A 13571-nucleotide genomic window follows, 5' to 3' on the forward strand; every position below is an offset into this window, starting at 1 on the left:
CCCAGAGACACATGGGTTTTCTCCTTACCAAATCTTCTTTGGCAGGGACCCCCCAATTGTCCCTCATATAGGCCTAGAGCTAACTCCAGCACTCACTAAATCACAACTTAGTTCTCACTTGAAGGCCTTTGAAGAAGCCTTACAGGAAATCCATGACAAGGTGATCCCGAGCCCACGTAATCCCGGGGATCTTGTCCTCATCCGCAGGTATACAGCTTCGAGCCTTGAGCCTCGGTGGAAGGGCCCATTCCCGGTGGTCCTCAGTACCCCCACGGCTGTAAAGGTCGCTGGCCACGCAGCGTGGATTCATCGAGCCCACATCAAGCCAATTCCTGATCAAGCTGACACAGCTGGATGGAGGGCTCAACCGAACTCCAAAGATCCACTCAAGAGCCTTGAAGGAGGCTTGTGTTCTAGTCCATATCTTTCCCCGAGTAACCTACCTATCAGAGGAGGACCTAGAGGCTCTCTATGACCAACCACACTCTGACTCCCCTCACCGAAGAAAAAGGGCTATAGGCCCCGCGGCGGTAGCTTTGGCCAGCCTGTTAGGCGCCGCCTCTCTAGGAACAGGTATCTCGGCCCTACTCGTCCAGGACTCCAGTTTCAGGGCTCTTCAGGAATTCATTGACCAGGACATCGCCGCCCTTGAGAGCTCGATCCGAGTTCTCGAGAAATCCTTGGGCTCCCTGGCAGAAGTTGCACTGCAGAATCGAAGGGGACTCGACCTGCTGTTCCTGCCCAGGGAGGACTGTGTGCAGCTCTCCAAGAGCAATGCTGTTTCTTCGCCAACCATTCCGGAGTCATCGCCAATCTCGGGACCTCCTCAGAGACCCCTGGAGAAACGCCGTTCGGACAGAGAAGCACATGGACTTTGGGTCCCCGGGTTTACCTGGCCCTCATGGGCCACTACATTGCTCTCCTCCCTTGCAGGTCCCATTCTGGTGCTCCTTGCCGTGCTCCTGATCGGCCCCTGTGTTCTACGCATAGTGGCCACCCTGGTCAAACGCCAGCTAGGGGCCAACCTTCTGACCTACGTTTCAGCCTACCTACCAGCCTCTCCCCTCGGTAGATACCACGTCTTATCCTCCCATTCAGAGGGGGGAATGAGGAGCCCTGAGGAGCCACTGCGCCACCTCACCCGCAGGTGTTGCAAAGTACCAAAAGCTACAGAATCGATCTTAATATTTTAAGAGGCTTAAAGAACATTTTATTAATTTGGGTTAAGGTGTGCAGAGAAATTTTGTGAATAATCTCTGTACTGTGTGATTGGCCTAAAACCAGGATGGCCCTTGGCATTGTATTGTAAATGCAAAGGGAAGGAAAACATGGATTCCCTGACATTCCACCATACCTGTGGGGAAAGGAGTGAATGGCTAGCCAGGTGCAGAAAGAGAAAAGCCAAAATAAACCTTTTCTTATAGTAATGAGCCATTTGCGGGCATTTGTCCCCAGGGAAACTACCTCTCCCATATGAATGCATATAGTTAATGTGTATGACTCTGGACAAAGAGATGGCAGATAAACATTAGAAAATATAGGAATGTCTTTTAATATGTAAAGAGACATCTTTCTATCATTGTGTTGTCTTGGAAATTTTGTTTTCTCCAAAATGATGTATGGCTTGCAAATTGAACATGGTCCTATCATGTTAAAGGACATATGACTATAATCAATAGTGGTAAAGGGCACCTAATTGCATTTTTTTTTCCTGAAGCTGGAAATGGGGAAGCAGACAGACTCCCGCATGCACCTGACTGGGATCCACCTGGCATGCCCACCAGGGGGCGACGCTCTGCCCATCTGGGGCACCGGTCAGTTGTGACCAGAGCCACTCTAGCGCCTGGGGCCATGGAGCCATCCCCAGTGCCTGGGGCCATCTTTTGCTCCAATGGAGCCTCGGCTGTGGGAGGGGAAGAGAGAGACAGAGAGGAAGGAGAGGGGGAGGGGTGGAGAAGCAGATGGGCACTTTTCCTGTGTTCCCTGGCCAGGAATTGAACCCGGGACTTCCACACGCCAGGCCAACGCTCTACCACTGAGCCAACCAGCTAGGGCCTAATTGCAATTTTTGCTTCTATACTTCCCGCTTGCAAAACTATAAAAACTAAGTAGAACAAAGGGCCGGCGTACTCTCCCTCAGATTTCTGTCAGAGTTGCCGTCACTTGGCCAAGCTAGACAATAAAGCTTTGGTGTGTAATCGATGGATTTTGTTCGTGTCTTCAATGTTTCGAGTCCCTCCGGATTAGGCTTAACACTACCAAGAATAAAGAAAAGGTGGGGGAAAAGATAGAATTAAGTACTGCAACTAAGGTGGGGTAACTTCCCTTTTTTGCTGCAAGAGGGCCTAAATTGTAAAGGCCCCTACCAGTGTCTGACATGATGGCAGATGGCATGAGATTTTTTTTTTTTTTTTTTTTTTTTTTTACAGAGGCAGAGATAGACAGGGATAGACAGACAGGAACAGAGAGAGATGAGAAGCATCAATCATCAGTTTCTCCTTGCGCGCTGTGACTTCTTAGTTGTTCATTGATTGCTTTCTCACATGTGCCTTGACTGTGGGCCTTCAGCAGACCGAGCAACCCCTTGCTGGAGCCAGGGACCTTGGGTCCAAACTGGTGAGCTCTTTGCTCAAGCCAGATGAGCCTGCGCTCAAGCTGGCGACCTCGGGGTCTCGAACCTGGGTCCTTCCGCATCCCAGTCCGACGCTCTATCCACTGCGTCACCACCTGGTCAGGCAGATGGCATGAGATTTAATGGGCCAATTAGATGAAGTGACTGGCCCACCTTATTAAACACTGGTATGAATTCAGCAAAATTACTCTGATTTTTTTCTAAGTGAGATTAAGATTTTGACACAGATACACCCACACCCACAGTAAAATGGAAAAGTGGGGATGGGAGAAGGAATTATGTCAAATAAAATCTTGAAAAATAAAATTCATCATTCAAATTAAACAGCATTAATTGTACTTATAATTATTATCTGTTTTTTACTGATTGAAGCAGACTAGAGACCCATAATGAATGAATGAAGCTTTTTACTGAATTTTTATATCATATATATTATATTAATATATATAATATATATAAAATATAAAAAATATTTTTTAAGAGAGAGAGAAACAGGAAGGGAGAGAGATGAGAAGCATCAATTCTTCGTTGCAACACCTTAGTTGTTCATTGATTGCTTCTCATATGTGCCTTGACCTGGGGGTTCAAGCCAAGCCAGTGACACCTTCCTCAAGCCAGTGACGTTTAAGTTCAAGCCAGCAATCATGGAGTCATGTCTATGATCCCACGCTCAAGCTGGCAATCCCGTGCTCAAGCTGATGAGCTTGTACTCAAGTCAGATAAGCCCATGCTCAAGTCGGCAACCTCAGGATTTCGAACCTGGATCCTCAGCATCCCAGGTTGACGCTCTATTCACTGCACCACCATTCATCCAGCTATGTCTTATAATATTTTTATAGCACTTTTCAATTTCTACAAAACTCTTTTAAGCCTGTCAATAAATATCAGCTGAACAAATAAATAATCTGGTGAGGTGGCCAGGATGGGCATAATATGCATTTACTAGAAGATGAAACTGACAGAGTTGGAGCATGTTTACGCGAGCGTAGTCAGTACCAGGAGCAGGAACAGCTTTTTAATACTAGGTCAGCAATCTTTCTATTGCACTACACTTTCTGTTTTTGGTGGATAAAACTTATTTTCAATTATACCTCAATAAAGCTGGAAAAATTATATTCTAGGAAATCTCAGATTGTGCCCCCCCAATTTTTTTTTCTGTATTTTTCTGAAGCTGGACACGGGGAGAGACTGTCAGACAGACTCTCACATGCGCCCGACCGGGATCCACCCGGCACGCCCACCAGGGGGCGACGCTCTGCCCACCAGGGGGCGATGCTCTGCCCCTCCGGGGCATCGCTCTGTTGCGACCAGAGCCACTCTAGCGCCTGGAGCAGAGGCTGAGGAGCCATCCCCAGCGCCCAGGCCATCTTTGCTCCAGTGGAGCCTTGGCTGTGGGAGGGGAAGAGAGAGACAGAGAGGAAGGAGAGGGGGAGGGGTGGAGAAGCAAATGGGCGCTTCTCCTGTGTGCCCTGGCCGGGAATTGAACCCGGGACTTCTACACACCAGGCCGACGCTCTACCACTGAGCCAACCAGCCAGGGCCGTGCCCAAAATTTTAAGTACAAAATCTACTCTCAACTGCATGGTTTGTTCCAACAACTGGTGAGAATAGTGCTTTTGTAAGATAAGGGTTTTTTAAGAAAAACTTAAACTCAGAAATTCCAAGAATGCACAATTTAGTTTATTTTCAGGACCTCTCAGGGCAAGGAGTAAAGGGAGCTCTGTGAACTCCAAGATGTTTAGTCGGGTGATGACACAACTTTCCCTGCAAATCTTCAAAGCAGATCAGAAAGTTTCTTTTTAGGCTGTACACAAAGAAAATATTTAACTAAAGTTACAATAACTTCTAATCCAATTAGAAGACCAATTTTTTTAGTTTAGATTTTAGGTTTAAAGAGTCCTTTGAAATCTTTCTCAAAGCTTAGTCATTTAAATTATTTTCTTATTGATTGATTTTACTTTTTTTTTAATTGATCTGAGAGAAGGAGAAGCATCAATTTGTTGTCTCACTTTTTTATGTATTCATTGGTTGATTCTTGTAGGTGCCCTGACCGGGAATTGAACCTACAACCTTGAAATATTGGGAGGACACTCTAGTCTAATCAACTGAACTACGCAGCCTGGGCAAAGCTTAGCTATTTAAAATTTGCTTTTGTGCCTTGGTGGGTTAGAGCAGCATAGCTCTTCTGAAGTTGATAGTCTAGCAGGGGAGACAAGCATTAAACATATCATCATGGATTTAATTAATTTTGATGTTGAAAGTATTATTAAAGAGATGATAATTTAACAGAGGACCTTAGAGGTTAGGGAAGGCTTGCTTCTGTAGTCTAGAAGAAGAAACATTTAAATTGAAGTCTGAAAGAGAGAGCCCTAGTGAGGTGATGGAAGTGGGCTGAGAAAGACCTCCCAGCAGTTGAAAAGGCCTGTTCAAGGACCTGGGGAGAAAAAGGAGTGCAGGAATTTTCTGCAAATTAAAGAAGGCCAATGCGGCTGGAGATTGGCAAGGGAAGAAGAGCTAGGTCTAACAAGGCTTTGTAGACCTAGTAAAAGGATTTGACTACTAGGCCCAGGTACAGTACTAGATAGTGGAGATTAAAAAGTGAGGGGTGGGCCTGACCTGTGGTGGCGCAGTGGATAAAGCATCGACCTGGAAATGCTGAGGTCGCCGGTTCGAAACCCTGGGCTTGCCTGGTCAAGGCACATATGGGAGTTGATGCTTCCAGCTCCTCCCCACCTTCTCTCTCTGTCTTTCTCTCATCTCTCTCTCTCTCTCCTCCCTAAAATGAATTTTAAAAAAATTAAAAGAAAAAAAAGTTAAAAAAAAAAGTGAGGGGCAGCTGACCTGTGGTGGCGCAGTGGATAAAAGCATCGACCTGGAACGCTGAGGTTGCCAGTTCAAAACCCTGGGCTTACCTCATCAAGGCACATATGGGAGTTGATGCTTCCTGCTCCTCCTCCCTTTCTCTCTCTCTCTTTCTCTTTCTCTCTGTCTCTCTTCTCTAAAATGAATTAAAAAATTAAAAAAATAAAAATTATTTTAAAAAATGAGGGGCAGGTTCTGGCTGGGTAGCTCAGTTGGTTAAGTATCGTCCCCACACACCAAGGTTGCAGGGTTCAATCCCACACCAGGGCACATACAAGAATCATCCAATGAATGCATGAATAAGTGGAACAGAAATTAATGTGTCTCTCTTTTCCTTTCTCTTTCTTTGTCAAATCAATAAAATAGCCCTGGCCGGTTGGCTCAGCGGTAGAGCGTCGGCCTAGCGTGCGGAGGACCCGGGTTCGATTCCCGGCCAGGGCACACAGGAGAAGCGCCCATTTGCTTCTCCACCCCTCCGCCGCGCTTTCCTCTCTGTCTCTCTCGTCCCCCCCCCGCAGCCAAGGCTCCATTGGAGTAAAGATGGCCCGGGCGCTGGGGATGGCTCTGTGGCCTCTGCCCCAGGCGCTAGAGTGGCTCTGGTCGCAACATGGCGATGCCCAGGATGGGCAGAGCATCACCCCCTGGTGAGCAGAGCTTCGCCCCTGGTGGGCGTGCCGGGTGGATCCCGGTCGGGCGCATGCGGGAGTCTGTCTGACTGTCTCTCCCTGTTTCCAGCTTCAGAAAAATGAAAAGAAAAAAAAAAATCAATAAAATAATTAGCCCTGGCCGGTTGGCCCAGTGGTAGAGTGTCGGCCTAGCGTGCAGGAGTCCCGGGTTCGATTCCAGGCCAGGGCACACAGGAGAAGCGCCCATCTGCTTCTCCATCCCTCCCCCTCTCCTTCCTCTCTGTCTCTCTCTTCCCCTCCTGCAGCCAAGGCTCCATTGGAGCAAAGATGGCCCGGGCACTGAGGATGACTCTGTGGCCTCTGCCTCAGGTGCTGGAATGGCTCTGGATGCAGCAGAGCGATGCCCCAGAGGGGCAGAGCATTGCCCTCTGGTGGGCATGCTGGGTGGATCCCGGTCGGGCGCATGCAGGAGTCTGTCTGACTGCCTCCCGTTTCCAGCTTCGGAAAAATGCAAAAAGAAAAAAAAAATAATAAAATAAAATAATTAAAAATAAATTGCTTTAATAAACAAAACAAAACTGAGAAGCAATTCCTGCCCCAAGAAACTCAATGTGAGGCCCTGGCTGGTTGGCTCAGCAGTAGAGTGTCAGACCAGTGTGTGGAAGTCCTGGGTTCAATTCCCAGTCAGAGCACACAGGAGAAGTGCCCATCTGCTTCTCCACCCCTCCCCCTCTCCTTCCTCTCTGTTTCTCTCTTCCTTTCCCGCAGCCAAGGCTCCACTGGAGCAAAGTTGGCCCTGGCGCTGAGGATGGCTCCATGGCTTCTGCCTCAGGTGCTAGAATGGCTACGGTTGCAGCGGAGCAACGCCCCAGATGGGCAGAGCATCGCCCCCTGGTGGGCATGCGGGTGGATCCTGGTGGGGTGCATGCGGGAGCCTGTCTGACGGCCTCCCGGCTTCTAACTTCAAAAAGAAAAAAAAAAAAAAGAAACTTAATGTGTAGTGACACAGAAATGAAGATAAGAGGACTAGACAAAAAATAAAGTTTGAATTCTACTTTCAAGGAGCATGGTTGAAGATAACTTTGTGGTCATAAACATGTTCCCAAACATTTCCAAAGACTTGTTCTTTTAAAATTTATGCTGCTGTGTTTGCTCATATGAACTGTAGTTATTTACTGAAATGGTTTTGTGAACAGCATTTCTGAAATGTGGGGAAAGTCTGAGACGTTAGAGCCAGTAGAAATCCATTGCTGAAGATCCTTACTGCAAAATAGGTAAAATCAATATTTTCATTGGTTATTTTCTTTTCTCTTTCTCTTCTTTTTTTTGTATTTTTCTGAAGTGAGAAGCAGAGAGGCAGAGAGACAGACTCCCGCATGCACCCAACCGGGATCCACCCAACATTCCCACTAGGGGGTGATGCTCTGCCCATCTGGGGCTTTGCTCTGTTGCAGCTGGAGCCATTCTAGCACCCGAGGCAGAGGCCATGGAGCCATCCTCAGAGCCCGAGGCCAACTTTGCTGCCATACAGCCTTGGCTGTGAGAGGAGAAGAGAGAGAGAGCGAGAGAGAAAGGAGAGAGGGAAAGGTGAAGAAGCAGATGGGCGCTTCTCCTGTGTGGCCTGGCTGGGAATCGAACCCGGGACATCTACACACTGGGTTAATGCTCTACCACTGAACCAACCAGCTAGGGCCTCTTTTCTTTTTTTAAATGTTGATATTTGGCCCTGGTCAGTTAGTTCAGTTGTTTAGATCATCATCCTCAGTCAATAAGGTTGCAGGTTGGATCCCAGGTCAGGGCACATACCAGAAGCAAAGTGACAAATGAATACACAACTAAGTGGAATAACAAATGAATATCTCTCCCCACCCCTTTTCTGTCTGTCTCTCTAAAATCAATCCAGTTGATATTCTTTTTATTTATTTATTTTTTGCAAGAGAGAGATAGATAGACCGGAAAGGAGAGAAATGAGAAGCATCAACTTGTAGTTGTGGCACTTTTAGTTGTTCATTGATTGCTTCTCATACATGCCTTGATGGCCAGGGTGGGGGTGGGGTGGGGCTCCAGCTGAGCCGGTGATCCCTTACAGAAATCAGCGACCCTGGGCTCAAGCCAGGGATCCTGGGCTTCAAGTTAGTGACCTATGGGCTTAAACCAGCAACCATGGGATCACATCTATGATCCCACACTCATGCCAACCAACGACCCTGTGCCAAAGCTGGTGAGCCTGCACTCAAGCCAGGTGAGCCCATGCTCAAATTGGTGACCTCGGTTTTTGAACCTGGCACCTTAGTATCCCAGGTCAACTCTCTATCCATTGAGCCACCTCCAGTCAGGCAAGTTGATATTTTAATTTTTATTTATTTCAGTTGATTTTTAGAGAGAGAGAAAGAAAGAAATATAGAGAGATATATGGATTTGTTGTTCCATTCCACTTATTTATGCATTATTGGTTGATTCTTGTATATGCCCTCTCCTGGGACTGAACCCTTCAACTTTGGCCAGGCGCTCACTGTTTTTTGTTTTGTTTTTAATTTTTCCATTGATTTGAGAGAGAAAGGGAGAGGGAGAGCAAGAAGGAGAGGGACAGAAGGATATATATATATATATATATTGTGTGTGTGTATATATATATGTGTGTATATATATATATATATATAGAGAGAGAGAGAGAGAGAGGGAGAGAGAGAGAGAGAGAAACATCAACTTTTTGTTCCACTTAGTTGTTCCATGCAGCCAATGATTGCTTCTGTTAGATGCCCTGACCAGGGGAACCTGCGACCTCTAGTACACTGGGTCCGTGCTTTATCCATTGAAGCATTAGGCCAGGGCTCACTGGTTATTTATTAGGATGTGCATGGAAAAAAAAAAAACCATAAGGAAAGTATCCTTAATTATGTTAAAAATGTTCATCCAATGCTAGTTAGAACTGTTGTATTTTAGCCTGGTTCTTCAGTTCCAGTGGCCATGAAGTAATATCTCAGCATTACTACAAATTTTAACTTGTGAAAATTTACTGATGTAAGAGATATGACTACATTCTTTATGATTTGTAGTGTAGAGTACAAGCTAAATCCCTTGTTTTCACTATGATTATAAAAAAGAGACACAATCATTGAACAATTTGGGGACCCTAAATATAATTAATAGCATCTTATGCTCTGACTGCTGCAAATGTTTACTTCCACCCCAAATCTCCCAGATTTCAAAAATATTGGAATTGCTCAAGAAGTGTTTCTTTTGTCTTTTATTTTAAAAAAATTTTATTTATTGATTTCAGCAAGAGGGTAAGAGAGGGAGGGGTGGAGGGAGGGGGGAGAGAGAGAGAGAGAGAGAGAGAGAGGAATATCAACCTGTTCCTGTATGTGCCCTGACCAGGAATTGAACCGGCAACCTCTGCGCTTCAGGAGAATGCTCTACCAATCCAGCTATCCCACCAGGGCAAGAAGTATTTATAAAATTGAAAAAAAAAAAGGAAAAAAAAAAAAAAAAAGAGGAAATGGGGATTAAGTGTGCTGAGCTGGCTTGTAACGTCGTGTTACACAGAACCATTATATTTTTTATTGCACAATTATGCCATATAGTATTTCAAGAAAGCCTATTATCTTTTACTTTCTTTAAAAAAAATTTTCTATAGATTTGAGATAGTAAAAAGGGTTTTGGGGAGAGAGTGAGGGAGAGAAGCATCAACTCGTTCCACTTAGTTGTTTCATTCAGTTGTGCACTCAATCACTATTTCTCCTATGCCCCCACCTCGACCTTGGGGCGCCGGGATGACGCTCTACCACTGCGCTACCCAGCCGGGGCGAAAGCCTATTATTATCTTTAATAAACTATTCCCGATACCAATATTTTTCAAAAAACTAGTCTGTCAATAAAGAAAGCTTGGGATTTTAATTTGCCAAGTGCTAAATGCCGAAGGAAATGCCGGTTTCAGAAGAGGAGCCAATCACTACTACCCGCCTAACACCATACCTAGCTGCCTTAACTTTGAGACAACCGAAAGGTAAGGAAGGTTGGGTTGGAAGAATCTCGCGAGAAACACAGCGTTAACCCTTTTCCACGAGTTTGGTCTCTCTCTCTCTCTCTCTCTCTCTCTCTCTCTCTCTCTCTCGCAGGATCACGGTTAATCTCGCGATCTTTGGGAAGTTCCGTTGGGGAAGATGGCGGCGGCCGCGAGCACCCATCTCTTCTTGCCGCCAGGGACTTCAGACTGAGCCTTCCAGGGAAGAGTGGGGATTGCTGGTGCCCTGCGTCCTGGGAGCGCGAACTAACTTGATTCCCCCTTTAGTGGTGAGGAAGGGCTTATCCTCTTGTGTAGGACTCAGGCCTTCCCCACTGTCAGGATGAAAGCTCAGGGGGAAACCGAGGGTGAGTGACTGAAGGGGAAAGCAGGGGGGCGCGACACAGCTGGCGGGAGCCAATCTGTGAGAGGAGTTGGGGGTCTTATTCCTTCTCCAAGGCCACTCCTGAGGGTGCAGAGTCCAGGGGGAGGGGTTTGTGTGAGTTTTAGATTCTGGCAATACCTTCGCTGGTGGTGAAGATCTCCGACTATGGGGTGCTGGGGGCTCCCAACTTCTGTGAAGGTTTCTTGCTTAGCTAGGGGCAGTCAGTTGGGCCTCGGGGTCCTAAAGTTATGGAAGTCCAGACAAGTAAATCTAAAAACTTGCTTACACCTCCTTTCAGAAGAGCTGTCTGAATAATGGCATAAGAACAACAATAGAGAACTGTGTGTCAAAGTACTGGAGGATGTTTTAAAAGGCGTGAGTGAAATGATCAGGTCCTTATGCTATTAAAAGCTCCTAGAAAAGTTTCCTAGAATATCACCGTTTTCAGATCCTGTATTTTTGTATGTTTTTTTTTAAAAATGCCTTGATTTTCATCCTTCAATGACCAGACTAAACTCAGAACTGAAAAACAACTTTTCTGTGGAACCTAACTTTGGTTCTCTAAACTTCTACACTCCAGTTTAAATGCTTTCTTAATATTTTGGACATAATTCTGTTACTAATACAGCTCACTGTATTATTTCTTACTTGTTTTCTCCACTTTATCCTGAGCTTAGTAGATCAGGGACCTTGCCTTACTCATTATTGTATAGTTCCTGGGACATAAATAGTTGCTCAAAAAATGTTTGATTTGAGCATTCATGTAAAGAGGAAGGAGTTGGAATCTTGATTTAGAAGATGTCACTGCCTCAGCTGGGATTGCTGACATTGTATTCATTTTTCAATAAATGCTTGGGCTTCTCAAGGAAAAGGGAGGTGTGTTTTGAAAGAGGAAGAAGAAAAGTTTGCTCCTTGGGTGCAGAGGAATGACAAGTGTAAAATGAGGCAGGAATTTTGTCTAGTTTGCTCACTGCTCTATCTTCCAGCACAGAAAATAGTGCTTGAATGAATGAGTCTTAAAAGTGGATATTCCCAGAAATGTGTCCAGAACTATAAACTGGCTGAAATAGGCCCCAAATCAGTTTTCCAGAGAATGACTGCATTGGAGGAAGGAGTTGGAATCTTGATTTAGAAGATGTCACTGCCACAACTCTGATTGCTGACATTGTATTCATTTTTCAGTAACATTCCTGCAACTAATTAAATTTTCCTTCTTTGAATTCCAATTAGTAATGTCTTTTTTTTAAATAAGAGAAGTTTCCTGGTATTTACAAAGTTACAAAGGTAATAGAAGTGAGGGAGCTGGGCTGTGTAGGCTCAGGAAACAAGTTACAGAAAGAGGGGCCCTTTAAAGCTTCAGGGGTTGAAAGGCAAAGGTAACTGCAGGTCTGGGGGGACGAAGAGGGAGAAGGGAAAGGCATGGGCTTTCTCCCAAGGGAGAGCACTATGTGTCTGTTTTCTTTTTTGATTTTGTTCTTTATTTTTCTTTGTTGGGGTTTCTTGGGAGGTATATTTTTATTTACCGTGTGTGTGTGTGTGTGTGTGTGTGTGTAAGAGCATATCTCATTTTGCTTTTTGTGACGGGTTATTTCCACATTAACTTATCCACACCCTTTCACTGTTGTCATCTCAATCACCTGTCTATTTTTTTTTTTTTTGTATGGTCAGTTGTCTCTAGTATAGGTCCTTGCTCATACTAAGCAGTACAAGAATTAGAGGAGGGTTTAAGGGCATAGGAGGTTCATTAACACACTTAGTCCAGGAGTCAGTCTTTTTTGTTTTTTATTGATTGATTGATTTTAGAGAGCAAGGGAAAGAGAGAAATACCAATTTGTTGTTCCACTTGTTTATGCATTCATTGGTTGATTCTTGTCTGTGCCCTGATGGGATCAAAACCAAAACCTTGGCGTATCTGGAGGAAGCTCTAACTAGCTGAGCTACCTGGCCAGGCCTAGGAGCCAGTCTTTTCTACCTTTCTCTTACCTCCGCTGGAAACTCATCCTTTAGTTTAGATGATCTTTTAGATGTTGACATCTTCCCTGTCTCTATAGTTTTAGTTTGAATTCAAAGAGAAGTCAGAATTTCAAATAAAGCCTGTTTTCTTGATAATATTTATAAATTGGTCTCTTAAAATTATGTAAGAAGACTAAGAAAGTCTGTATTTTCACATTGAAAACCAACTAATTATAGTAAGTCCATGTGTAAATGTATGCTCTACATATAACATCAAGAGATTTCATGAATATCATGAAATGATTTTTGTCACTAAATTGTAGTCCTGTTCCTGAAACATGGTTAGAGATGGTTCTCTTTTGGTTCTCATTAACAGTTTGAATAGAAAGCAGTTTTGGCCCTGGATGGATAACTTGCTTGGTTAGGGCATTGCCCCGAAGTACAGAGGTTGCTGCTTTCATCCATGGTTCAGGCACATACAGGAGGAACATTGATGTTCCTGTCTCTCTCTCTCTCTCTCTCCTGTCCTCTCTCTCTAAAATTAATAAAATAAACATTTTAAAAAAAAGGGCAGTTTCATTCTGTGGTGTTCATTAGATTAAACCCTTAATTTGTGTGTCTTCTTGTCATTAAAACTAATTTTTTTTGCATATTTTGAAGTAAATGATATTGGAAAATAATTTTAACAAGTTCTTACCAGGATGATGTATGGGGGGATGTTGTTTGCAAGAAAAACTGTAAGGTCTTGAAAGAAGGGTTTCTAACAATGTCTTCTGATTTATATCGTAGAGTCAGAAAAGCTGAGTAAGATGAGTTCTCTCTTGGAACGGCTCCATGCAAAATTTAACCAAAATAGACCTTGGAGTGAAACCATTAAGCTTGTACGTCAAGTCATGGTGAGGATTGTGATGTGTGCTGTGATACTTATTTAATAAGCTAAGCTCCCTGTGTTGAATTTTTCAAACTAGCTATTATAATGTCATTAATCCTATTTATCATAAAGTTGATAGCCACCATGTACTCTGGTGTTTTAAAAGACTACCTAAGGAGATATATTTATAAAATTGTGTAAATCGTGAGTTATAGCACACTGGGGTACTTTAGGCAAAG

General features: G+C 44.4%; 1 protein-coding gene across 5 annotated transcripts in view; it reads left to right on the forward strand.

Annotated features, from left to right (window-relative positions):
- Positions 1–10274: 10274 nt before the first annotated feature.
- MED1 (mediator complex subunit 1) overlaps positions 10275–13571 on the forward strand; it is a 33369-nt gene continuing 30072 nt past the window's right edge. For 2 of the 5 annotated variants that reach the window (XM_066263749.1, XM_066263754.1), the window contains exons 1-2: positions 10275–10491; positions 13251–13357. In XM_066263749.1, the coding sequence (XP_066119846.1) occupies positions 10467–10491; positions 13251–13357 (132 nt within the window). In that variant the 5' untranslated portion in view covers positions 10275–10466. The remainder of the gene's footprint in view (positions 10492–13250; positions 13358–13571) is intronic. The other 3 variants (XM_066263750.1, XM_066263752.1, XM_066263753.1) reach the window with 3 other exon arrangements.

The sequence above is a fragment of the Saccopteryx bilineata genome, chromosome 2 (genome assembly GCF_036850765.1).
Source record: "Saccopteryx bilineata isolate mSacBil1 chromosome 2, mSacBil1_pri_phased_curated, whole genome shotgun sequence".
NCBI classification, from domain to species: domain Eukaryota; kingdom Metazoa; phylum Chordata; class Mammalia; order Chiroptera; family Emballonuridae; genus Saccopteryx; species Saccopteryx bilineata.